Source organism: Oncorhynchus gorbuscha, linkage group LG02, assembly GCF_021184085.1.
Source record: "Oncorhynchus gorbuscha isolate QuinsamMale2020 ecotype Even-year linkage group LG02, OgorEven_v1.0, whole genome shotgun sequence".
Taxonomy (NCBI): Eukaryota; Metazoa; Chordata; class Actinopteri; order Salmoniformes; family Salmonidae; genus Oncorhynchus; species Oncorhynchus gorbuscha.
Genome location: NC_060174.1, coordinates 15,874,098 through 15,887,326, shown reverse-complemented (window position 1 = coordinate 15,887,326; position 13,229 = coordinate 15,874,098). Strand labels below are relative to the sequence as shown.

The 13,229-nt window shown below is 43.3% G+C and overlaps 1 protein-coding gene across 1 annotated transcript; it reads left to right on the top strand.

The window, feature by feature from the left end:
• Nucleotides 1-10,711: 10,711 nt before the first annotated feature.
• s1pr1 (sphingosine-1-phosphate receptor 1) lies at nt 10,712-13,087 on the top strand. Its single transcript, XM_046292827.1, has 2 exons — nt 10,712-10,850; nt 11,651-13,087. The coding sequence occupies exon 2, from the start codon at nt 11,848-11,850 to the stop codon at nt 12,964-12,966; it is 1,119 nt and encodes a 372-aa protein (XP_046148783.1). The 5' UTR covers nt 10,712-10,850; nt 11,651-11,847; the 3' UTR covers nt 12,967-13,087.
• The last annotated feature ends 142 nt before the right edge of the window (nt 13,088-13,229 follow it).

Genomic DNA, 13,229 nt, shown 5'->3' with positions numbered 1-13,229 from the left:
ATTTAGCAGATTAACACTAGAGTGATAAATGATCAGATGGTCATGTGCAGGTAGAGAGCAGAAAAGTAAATAAATAAAAACAGTATGGGGATGAGGTAGGTAAATTGGGTGGGCTATTTACCGATGGACTATGTACAGCTGCAGCAATCGGTTAGCTGCTCAGATAGCAGATGTAGGATAGGATAGGACACATCCTTGTGGCACACCGGTGTTTACAGATTACGATGTAGTAATCTCCACTGGGTGCTTGTTTACTGAGGGCATTAACTGGGCCTTATATCGTTAACCTTTAAGTGTATCCTCATAATATCTTTGACTTCCTAGAGATCAAGGTGTTCATTGTGCCATATTCTCACTCTTTATTTATGTACCATTTGGCTGGTTGGCATTGGCTGTCTGACAGCACAGTATCTCATCAACTGAAAGACTGTGAGACATGAGGACAAAGCTAAATGATGAACATCGAGTCGAGGGGGTTTGTCACTTGGCAGAGAGTGAGCTGGATCTCCCTGTGGTCCAACTCTCCACTGTGATACAGGAAGTCCCCTGGAAAGGGACCCGGACATCTATCTTTTGAGACTACAGAGAGTAGTGAGAGTTTGGCCCAATCACTACATTGTCCTCTGACAAGAGACTGATATTTTATTGGATGATTTACAGACGATTCAAGATGATAATTGATATAATTTTCATAGCACCCTGATGAAGGTTTTTAGCTGAAATGTGTTGTTTGAGTGTTTGTCTATTCAACTAATCCATTATATCAACAACTATTCCCGAACCTATAATTCTGCATGTTTTTTCAACAAAATCTTGGATGGTGGGACATGTGTTTTTGGCATGGAGTCAGTCAATTTTCTTCATCTCCCCAAAACTGGATAGCTAACTTAATGAATGCTTTTTTATTGTACAAATCTGAGGTTTTTTAATCATGTTTACTCTCTGTTACACATGATTGTTCCATTCCATATTAATGAATATATTGTGCTGGTGGATGGGTTGTAACAGTTTAAATTGAAGAGATTAGCTTGGGAAGAGCAAAACCAGCAAGCGTGCCTTTTTATTTCCCAGCAGGGAGACCTCAGTGGGCCGACCCTGGTGTTTCCAAACATCACTATTGTTCCTAGTGACATCAGGTGCCAGCTGGTACTTCCACTGAATTATCCCACTTTCTTCGGAGCATCTGTAGTGGCATAGACTGTACCGTCTGGCCTCTCGCCAGAGGTTGACATTTCTCACTCCGGTTACCATTAGATTTCCCTAGAACATTCGGGGCCCATTTCAGTCCACACCTGAGCCAAGGCAAACAGATACAACAGATACAGTGAGGGGTCTTCCATGTAAGGCTACGTAACAAGGGACATTCACTTTGAGAGATCATGGTACAGATGTAGGATCTTAATTTAAATCACCCTGTTGCAGGATAACTTTCCTGTAATGCAGGAAATGTACAACCTGTAGTGTGTTTGAGGTTTAAAAAGACATCTAAAGTTTGTAATTTCCACTTAGAAATTTCAAAGTGATTTTCCCTTACGAAAAATTCAACCCCTGCAAAAATGTCCATTGGTAGTATTTAGTAGTATTTATTAGGCTCCCCAATTAGCTGTTGCCGAGGCCCTTTGAGGTACAGGGAGCACAACTGCATCTCGGTCTCTGCTTTTGAGCGCCATTTCATGACAGAGAAACTACTCAGTTAATAACCCATGGATGTTAAATCAACACAAAAAGGGATTCAGATGAAGTGTACCAACTGAAAACCAGGAATTACATCCTGGGAGAGAGAGTCAGAAGTCAACAACAATAATAATCACCATGGTGATTGTAGCAATGGTCATGTGTTTTGATTGAATTTTGGGTGACATGGCTGCCCTACCTTTAATGGAAGGTCCCAGCCATTCTAGGACTCAGGCAGGCATGTGTATGTGTTCTGACCTCACTACCTCTTTGAATAAGCCCTCTGCCACACACACACATCCTGGGTCAAGTGTTGTGGCCGGTCAGTTCGAGCCAAGCCTTTGTTTAGGGGCGTCGTGCCTCTAGAATGGACAGTGCGTACCAACAGATCCCAAGTCAGGAAATGGGGCTGGAAAATAAGACACAGAACAGCAATTTCCATTACTCCATTTGTGAGTTCCAGTTCATCATATATTGATTGCATTGTGGCAAGTGCTGAATGTTTTATTTTAAAATCACAGAGACTGTGTTATAAAATATGTAACATGTGTTGTCTTCTGGATAATGGCGTCAAGGTTCACCTAGGTGGGGTCACTCAAACATCCTGAGACCAACAAGTTGTGGATATTTATAACCTTTCTGTTGACAGCGAGACAAAATAGTACAGGAGTACCATGTTTTCTTATGAAAAACTGTATATAAACGGAAAAAAAGATACGTCCCTTTTTCAGGACCCTGTCTTTCAAAGATAATTAGTAAAAATCCAAATAACTTCACAGATCTTCATTGTGAAGGGTTTAAACACTGTTTCCCATGCTTGTTCAAAGAACCATAAACAATTAATGAACATGCACCTGTGGAACGGTCTTTAAGACACTAACAGCTTACAGACGGTAGGCAATTAAGGTCACAGTCATGAAAACTTAGGACACTAAAGAGACCTTCTACTGGCCCTGAAAAACACAAAAAGAAAGATGCCCAGGGTCCCTGCTCACCTGCGTGAACGTGCCTTAGGCATGCTGCAAGGAGGCATGAGGACTGCAGATGTGGCCAGGGCAATAAATTGCAATGTCCATACTGTGAGACGCCTAAGACAGTGCTACAGGGAGACAGGACAGACAGCTGATCGTCCTCGCAGTGGCAGACCACATGTAACACCTGCACAGGATCGGCACATCCGAACATCACACCTCGTGTGGCAACAACAACTGCCCGAGTTACACCAGGAACGCACAATCCCTCCTTCAGTGCTCAGATTGTCCGCAATAAGCTGAGAGAGGCTGGACTGAGGGCTTGTAGGCCACCAGACATCACCGGCAACAACGTCGCCTATGGGCACAAACCCACCGTAACTGGACCAGACAAGACTGGCAAAAACTGCTCTTCACTGACAAGTCATGGTTTTGTCTCACCAGGGGTGATGGCCGGATTCGAGTTTATCGTTGAAGGATTGAGTGATACACCGAGGCCTGTACTCTGGAGCGGGATCGATTCGGAGTTGGAGGGTCCGACATGGTCTGGGGCGGTGTGTCACAGCATCATCGGACTGAGCTTGTTGTCATTGCAGGCAATCTCAACGTTGTGCTTTACAGGGAAGACATCCTCCTCCCTCATGTGGTACCCTTCCTGCAGGCTCATCCTGACATGACCCTCCAGCATGACAATGCCACCAACCATACTGCTCGTCCTGTGCGTGATTTCCTGCAAGACAGGAATGTCAGTGTTCTGCCATGGCCAGCGAAGAGCCCGGATCTCAACCCCATTGAGCAAGTCTGGGACCTGTTGGATCAGAGGGTGAGGGCTAGGGCCATTCCCCCAGAAGTGTCCGGGAACTTGCAGGTGCCTTGGTGGAAGAAGGTGGTAACATCTCACAGCAAGAACAGGCAAATCTGGTGCAGTCCATGAGGAGCAGATGCACTGCAGTACTTAATGCAGCTGGTGGCCACACCAGATACTGACTGTTACTTTTGATTTTGACCCCCCTTATGTTCAGGGACACATTATTCCATTTCTGTTAGTTACATGTCTGTGGAACTTGTTCAGTTTATGTCTCAGTTGTTGAATCTTGTGTTAATACAAATATTGACACATGTTAAGTTTGCTGAAAATAAACGCAGTTGACAGTGAGAGGACGTTTCTTTTTTCCACATGAGTCAGAGTTCTATATGTAGCAACATCTCCATTTTAGATGTGATAACAGAGATCTGCCAGCATGGAATTCATTCCTTCAAAAACAACATCCAGTTTGGTTTGTACCAGAAGGTTTTGTTCCAGGTCTTGAAAGGCAGGCTTTGGTTTGCCACTGACCAGCCCTTTACGCTCCAGAGCATTGAGTAATAGTAGACCTCTTAGGATCATCATCGATCATTTGTGTTTTGAAGTTTCAAAGACACAGACTCATTGAAAAACTAGACATTACAATGTAGTGTTTGCTGCAATCTTGGCCTGTTAGCTAAGCTCAACTTGGGGTAGGACTGAACTAATTGTCCATAGGGTATTTTTACATGGCAGTTCAGGGCAAGTGACCAAGACTCATGACCTGTCCATATCCCATTTCCTGTTCAACTGAAAGACTCTCAAAATCAGAGAAAAGATGACGAGAAAGAGAAGAGTTGTGAAGGGGGCGTTCCTCCGACAAAAGACTTTCCTGTGAGTGCAGTTCACCCTTTTCAGAGCTTGGCATAGTTTACTAAGCACCATGGCGACATGCTGAAGAACTAGCAGTGTCAATGCGCCTGTGTCATTTCATTCTCCTGGGTGCCTTAAGAAAACCTCCACTGGAGGAAGTGAATTTTCCCAAAGTTACGGTAATGTTAGATTCATCAGAGAGAAACACACTATGACGTGACAGGAATCTTAAGATGTGTTTAGGTGGTCGAGTGCATAGTTCTTTACTTCTGCCTATAACAGTTTTAGAGACCAAACTTGACAGAGAGCTTCACCTGATTTCAAACCAATGCTTTCTTGGAGAATAGTTCCAATTAGATAGATGGTGGGAGTGGCACAGTTCTCTAGAGTTTCCAGTGAGGGATGGAGATGATGTCCTTCCACAGTTTACATTCTAATGTCAGTCAGCATGAGTTTGGATGCCACTTCTGACACCATGTTATGTTATAAGCTATATGGATGAGACGTGTCAAGGTAACAGGAAGTTATATGGAAACAATACAGGACATGCATCTGGGTCTTTGAACTTTGACCAATATAGATTTTATATTTTACATTTATTTAACTAGGCAAGTCAGTTAAGAACAAATTCTTAATTTTCAATGACGGCCTAGAAACAGTGGGTTAACTGCCTGTTCAGGGGCAGAATGACAGATTTGTACCTTGTCAGCTCGGGGATTTGAACATGCAACCTTCTCGGTTACTAGTCCAACGCTCTAACCACTAGGCTACCCTGCCGCTCCAATTAACCCTTTACAGGACAATGATTTTGCCTGAAATAATCATCAAACTAATCATGACAAAGACCTGTGTACAGTAGCCATTAACCTTTCTGAATATGATTATCCATGACAGTCATAAATAAGAGTATACGGCTTGCCATGTCAGAACTAGAGAAACAAGCAAGTGGGGTGAAAAATAAATGGTGGTCTACATATCAGACCTAATGTACGACCAAAACATAGTTTGCTTGATGTTACTGAATATTGCAATGCACACATTCCTATTTCCTATTCTACTTTAACTCCAGAGAAACCAATCAAAACAGAAAGATGTATTTAATTCCTGCAGAGATTATTACTAGGAAAGACATTTCTGCTTTAATCTTTTCCACTGAAGCTGACAGATCATATTAAGAGCTCCCATAACTGGATTGAACCCCACAGTTGGATAATGGAAGACTAGTGATTTCTCTGTAGCTTGTTCTCACTTCTCCCCTCCACGTTCAAGATCTGTGTGTTTGGGCGAGTGGGTGTGGTTATTTTTTATTCTTCTGCATTTAAAACACAAAGCATTCTTTTGTCGTACCAATCTGCAAAGGCCCTCTAAAAGCCAAAAGGCTTACACTGAGCTGGATCACGTCACGCTCTGATTTGATGCCCACGACAACAAATGGAGGTTCTTACTCTTTTGTTCTACTTACTTGTGTGTGGCCAGTTGCATGTCCAGGAACACAGATGTATATGATACACGCATTTTCAAAAGTTTCAGAGAACTATGGCACTTTCTCATGGAGCCAAAATGGTTCCAGTATTCCACAAAGTCCTGGCATGTCCAAAACAATCTCCATCTTATAGACCTTCTGTTTTTTTATATAGTTTTTTAAAATTGAACTAGGCAATGGTGGTTAACCCTGAGCATTTAGCTACTTCTCAAGGCTTTCCCCAATGCTCACTTTAATGATGCTCATGCTGTAACAAATAATTGAACTGAAATAACCAGCGGTCCTCAATTACTGTTAGCTTTGCAAAGCCTCTATCACAACACCTAATGAAGAGCAACAATGTTGACCATCCCAGTCCTGCATTTGCTGATGAATCCCTCCCTTTGAGAATGAAGCTCCCATGATTTATATGTCAATCAAATGGAAAAGACTGAAGTGTCACTGTCAACCATTTTACTCTAGGGGGTGAGAGACATTCCTGGGACTTCACAGCTCGCCATGACGTGAAGAACATGTAACATATGCCTTGCAATCTCACCCCATATTGTACTTGGCATCACATTTTATTTGTTATTTAGCAGATATTATTAATACTTGTTCCCCGTGAGAATGGAACCCAGAACCCTGGCATTGCAGACACAATGCTCTACCAGCTGAGGTACACAGGACCACATCTCATTGTTGTGTCTACTGATCATGCCATTGCATACTGTTTGTCCTTACAGGTTAACACAGACTCTTAAATGGTGATCATCTCAATTACATGCTCTGTAGGCCTTCCTCTGTTTGGGTGATATATAAAATGGGAACATGCTCATCTAAAATTCAATAATTCAATGCATTGTATTGATCATCCTAAGTTTTGTCCTTTTGACCTGCATTTTGATGACAGTGCTTCTGTATGTGGCCTTTATGGTTAGATTAACTATGTTTAGTGTGGGCCTGATTCGCGCTATCTATACCGACTGTGAGAACCGGATAGAGGAAGGAGAAAAGGTATATTTTTTTAGGGCATTGGAAGGAAAAGACAAGGATGTGGGGATTGTTATCTTTCGTGAAATGTTGTTCTTTCAACCCCCCTTACAACGTATATTTGACCCAGTTGAACTGGTGAAGGATTTTAGATGAGTGGTGAGGGGTAGATGATTAGAATTGGGACTCACTTTAATGTCTGAGCTTGAGGTTGGTCAGGGACATCGAAATCCTGGTTTAAGACTAAGTGTATTATTTTTGGTCTATTTTCAATTACTCCATCCATACTACTTGTGCTTATCCGTGTGTCTTAAATGGCACTAATAAACATCTTGATATAAGGACATACTTTGTTGCCATTTTTATTTTACTTTACACTTAGGCCTATCTATTGTAACATGAAACCTTTGGGGGCCTTGTAAAAACCTCCGGAAATTACTTTTGTTTTCTGTCCTCTCCTTCATTGACCATTTCCTGCGATCATATTCCTGTGGAATGCTTTATGAGAGCAGTGTAACGCTGTGAGTACACGCCATCGGTATTTTTTACAACCCATGACTTGAGGGAGTTCTAAAAACACCTACAGCTCCCACATGTTTTACTTCACCTCTAGGTAAATCCATCACTTGTTTGAGAGAAAGGCTTTCCTTTCCACTCCTGCTTTTCTTTTTGGGGGGGATTCCTTTTCCTCACTGACATCTGACATGGTCAACAGAACAACAGTCATGTTACCAGACACTAAATTGACTTTGCTGTGTTCCATAAATGATTTGCTGCACTTAACCTGCCCTGCAGCACTTAGTCTGTTTCTTGTATTTATTGCTTTCTTTAAACAGATGATTTGCACTCAAAACTTGATTTGTCTAGCTGTCTAAACCTATGGCTATGAAGCTAAACTGCAACAATAACCTAGAGTAGTACCGCCTACTGGGTTGAGTGGCCTATGTGCTCTCATTGTCCAACATAGGTCACATCTCCATATTTTTCTAGGCTATGCTCAGAGGTGGCCTCTGAACGTGTGACTTTGTCTTGATGTAAAGTCTCTGTAGCTCATATATAACTACTATAACTTTTGGCACCCTGTGAAAAATATACTACACAAACATAAATCAATTTAAGTCTGGGTATGTTAACATTTATCAAACACATAAAGTACTAGTATGGAGGGGAGGGATTTATTGCATAAAGGACGATCAACCAATAGACTTTCAAATCTTCTCACAATCCAATGACTGTGTTGGTGTGCGTGTTAGGGTTACATACAGATTCTGGTGGGGTTGCACCTGGAGAAGGACTGGGATAAGGATAAACCAACCAGATGCAACAGAATGAATACATAGCAAGAAAGGGAGTGGAATGGGGTGATGGTGAGATGCCTAATTCAGCTGGCACATGGATGTAAAGAATGTCACAGTTGAAGTATCATGGTGGATCAATTGGAGCAATTTCAATGAACACATCTCTTGGTTTTCCTCTAACCGTACCAGTGTGTTAACGAAGCTTGTCATGTTGGGGCCTCTCCTCTTCCTTATGGGGCCAACATATTCACCTCCTCGACTCTCTCCTCTGAGAGTCATGAAACGAAGTCCTTGGAGCTCAAAAGCACAGTCCTCTGTTTGTTCATTCCCCTTCTCCTCTCTTCCTCTCACCCCTCCACATATTCTCTCTGCATGGCTACTCTCCCTCTGACCTCTCAGACATTGGAGGGGGGGGGGGGGGGGTTAACATGCCTAAGGTCCCAAGCTGCTTTGGATCACATTCACACAAATGTATCAAATACAACAGCAATGTGTACTGTAGCAAAGAATTACTGTGAAATGATTCGTATATGAAGTCTAGAGGGCTTATTTGGATGGTCAATTTGTTTTATATTCATGCTGATGTTCTGCTTCCATTAGGCCACTTTGGGAGCAACCACTATTGGAGGATAAATGGGCCAGGGTCCTGTGGTGGATAAAGACTGTCTATGTGAAGGAGATCAAATATAAACAAAGAAAGAGGGATGGCAGTGGGACTTCCCAAAATAAAGACCATGTCTCTCTCTGCAAGCAGGCTTGTGATCTCACTTGGTTTGATGGTCCAGAGAGCTGACAGCGATGGTGCCAACGCTCGCTCACAGACAACCAACTGGAGCAGGGATATAGATATTCTCCCCCTGTCAAAGAATTCAGCAACGAGACCTCTTGAAGGAAGTTTTCCATGTTATCCTCTTTCCTTTGAGTTATTTGCCTCTCTCTTTGCTCTCTTTCTCACACAGACACAAACACGTAAGGATTTCCCCCCACCAATTCAAAGTAGAAAAAATAAAATTGTCATTAATGCAAGAACATTTGATGTTGTGATTGCATAGGCCTAAGTATACATCCTCTGAGGCAATACTTGGTGAAAACAGCTTTGGCAGCAATTATAGTCGTGAGCATTTTCTGGTTAAATCATTCTCAATACATAATGCAGCCACCATCATGTTTGAAACCAAGGGTGGTTTTGAAGCACACACACGAGCACGGGGGACGGAGCTGGGACTCTGGGAGCACGGGGGACGGAGCTGGGACTCTGGGAGCACGGGGGACGGAGCTGGGACTCTGGGAGCACGGGGGACGGAGCTGGGACTCTGGGAGCACGGGGGACGGAGCTGGGACTCTGGGAGCACGGGGGACGGAGCTGGGACTCTGGGAGCACGGGGGACGGAGCTGGGACTCTGGGAGCACGGGGGACGGAGCTGGGACTCTGGGAGCGGGGGACGGAGCTGGGACTCTGGGAGGGGGACGGAGCTGGGACTCTGGGAGCACGGGGGACGGAGCTGGGACTCTGGGAGCACGGGGGGACGGAGCTGGGACTCTGGGAGCACGGGGGGGAGCTGGGACTCTGGGAGCACGGGGGGGAACGGGGACGGAGCTGGGACTCTGGGAGCACGGGGACGGAGCTGGGACTCGCACGGGGGAAGGGGGGTTACTCATGGAGCACAGGGGACGGAATGGGGGTTACTCATGGAGCACAGGGGATGGAGGGGGGTTACTCATGGAGCACAGGGGACAGAGGGGGTTACTCATGGAGCACAGGGGGCGGAGGGGGGTTCTCATGCACATATAGCTTGACTTAATTTGGTTGAAGGGGCGTCATCAGGAGGTGGAATAATGTGCACAGCTGGTGCATTACCAGAGATAAAAGCACAATTAATTCTGATAACTGAATTTATTAATGGTATTTTTGTATCATTATTGTTTTGTTATAATTACTACCACAATGACTGCTGGCTTTGCAAATACTTAAAGTAATAGTAGTAGAGGTATCATAATAATTATTCATCTGTGTGCATTTGAATATCTAAACTCATGTTAGTAAGCATACTAAATCAACTGCACCACATCGTCATGACAGACGTTGGTATTTTTAGGCAGGCTATTCTGTTCAGATTACAATGGAGGAACATTTGGGTTGAAGCCATAATCATCTTCCCATGGATATGAAAACTATCTACACAATCTATCTATCTATCTATCTATCTATCTATCTATCTATCTATCTATCTATCTATCTATCTATCTATCTATCTATCTAGTAACTCAGATTATTACTACGCAATTACCATTTTACAATGTAATCTCTTGTATGTACCTGGTCATTTATGCATTTTAAAATAAAGTGCAACACAAATGGACATATCAAACCACCACTTCATTAACAGACGCGAAATAGCTTGAAAGCACATACATATATATATTTTTTTATACTGATTTCATTGCCTATATTCATTTAATGTATGTGTTCTTGAGGAAAATTGGCAGAATTTTTAAATGTAAGGCACACTAAATTTAGAAATTCTAAATAAATTTAATCTCTGTGAAATTACTGCTGGACAACGCGACTGGGACGGTATGAGAGGGGAGGGTTGAGTTGAGTGGGTTGAACTGACAAAAATATTCGCTTTTACTTAGCCTATCTTGCGCACCGTACTCAGTCCATGGGATCACTGTGGGGAAACAACTCAGCCACTGGGAAAGACACAAAAAGGTTTCTTACTTAGCAAATTGTGCCAATATAAAAGGTTGACACTTGTAAAGAATATTCGCATTGATGACGACTATTATTAAAGGTAAGGAAACATGACTTTGACATCATTTCTAGATTTTATCAATGTATTTGGCCTAATTATGTGTCTGGCCATCATTATTAGTAGGTTATGAAGAATTTAAAATAATGCAAATAAAAGTTCTTCTGTAACAACAAAAATACTATTTGCTTTCTAAAGTAATTTAAGATCATATCTTAAATAGGCCTACAGAAGAAATCGAAAAAACATGTTTGAACAAAAATAAAGTTAATCTTGCTCATCACTTGCCCATGAGTTTTAAACGCATTTCAAGTGAATGTTAAGACGCCGTTAGATAGTTCTTGTAAGTTTGTTCTGAAGTTCATGGACTTTTTTCCAAACACATTTTTTTTTATAGCTTACTTCATAGTTTACCAATGCGTCACCCCCATCTAATTCTTAGCCCTGTTCAGAATCAGAATAGCCTATTATGATCGCGATACTTTTCCATCTTGTGGAATTCAGCACACAGTTCAGAATCAGGTATCGTGATCGTCATGTCCATAAAGGGCCGATCTGGGTCCGACTTTTCTGATCGTTTGCTTTATCACATATTCAAAAAGAAAATAGATTTATCCTCAACTCTTTTACAAAATAATTGCCTCGTTCTCATGTTCACTTGTTTTTAGAATGACTTTTGTTCTGTCTTTGTCTTTTGTTCGATTAGCCTACTGAATACTCAATCACCATTCCATATAAAAATGAGCTAGTAAATAGATTTAATTTTAGGAGTCATAAAAAAAATCTACAACAAAACATTTTCTCATGACTGTTCTAAATTGGTATTTTCTATTTTTTTCCAGGAGTTTCATGATTGGGTCCAAGGACATTCTCAGAATATCCTGTGGCATTGAGGATTATTTGATTTGAGCGTCTGCAATGACAACCCATCAAGCGTGTAGGATTACCATTGCCAGCTGTGCCTTGACTCACCAGCTCCACTCAATGGACTAAAATCTTGAACTAAAGAATTTGGGGGGATTTCATTAAAAACAGAACCATGGGTGACTCCATGTATTCTGACTTGATAGCCAGACATTACAACTTCACAGGGAAGCTCCGGAAAGTGGAGCAGGATTCCAGGCTCAAAGCGGACTCTGTGGTTTTCATCATTGTATGTTGCTTCATTATTCTTGAAAATGTCTTGGTCCTACTTACTATTTGGAGGACCAAGAAGTTCCACAAGCCCATGTACTACTTTATTGGGAACTTAGCTTTATCAGACTTGCTGGCTGGGGTGGTGTACACTGCCAACATCCTGCTGTCAGGTGCCAACACATACAAACTGACCCCCACACAGTGGTTCTTCCGGGAGGGTAGTATGTTTGTGGCCCTGGCAGCCTCAGTCTTCAGCCTGCTGGCCATCGCCATCGAGCGCCACCTCACCATGCTGAAGATGAAGTTACACAACAATGGCAACACGTGCCGTGTCTTCATGCTCATCAGCACCGTGTGGCTGATTGCAGCCATCTTGGGCGGCCTGCCCATCATGGGCTGGAACTGCATTCAGAGCATGCCCAGCTGCTCCACCGTACTGCCGCTCTACCACAAGACCTACATCCTGTTCTGCACCACCGTCTTCAGCGTCATCCTCATGGCCATCGTAGTGCTGTACGCACGCATCTACGCCCTGGTGCGCACCCGCAGCCGCAAGATGGTGTTCCGCAAGGTCTCCAACGGCCGCGGCGGGGGTAGCGCTAGCAGCAAGAGCTCTGAGAAGTCCATGGCCCTGCTGAAGACCGTGATCATCGTGCTGAGCTGTTTCATCGCCTGCTGGGCCCCACTCTTCATCCTTCTGTTGCTGGACGTGGCCTGCGACATCCGCATGTGCCCCATCCTGTACAAGGCCGAGTGGTTTCTGGCCTTGGCTGTGCTCAACTCAGCCATGAATCCCCTCATCTACACACTCACCAGCAACGAGATGCGTCGCGCCTTCCTCAAAACGCTCCTGTGCTGCAGCGTCTGCACCCAGCCCTCCGGCAAGTTCTCCCAGCCCATTATTGGTGCAGAGTTCAGCCGGAGCAAGTCGGACAACTCGTCCCACCCCAATAAGGATGAGCCGGAGTATTTGCCAGGGGAGAACATCGTATCCTCTGGGAATATCACCTCCTCTTCTTAAAGAGCCTTCTGGAATGTTGTGTGAAAAGTAGCTCCACTGCTTAGGAAGTGTGGATGTATATATGTTTTTGTGCAGTGTGCAGATGTTTTTGTACATTATGTATATAAATGTGTATACGTTGTGTGTGTGTGGTTTTGTTGCCCTGTGGATGTGTGGATGTACAGTATGTCAGTTTGTACAGTAAGTTGCCTCTTCAGTTTCCATTTGTTTTATCACTTCACAAAGTGTCTGTCCATGTCAGAGAGTAGAGATGTAGAGTTGTT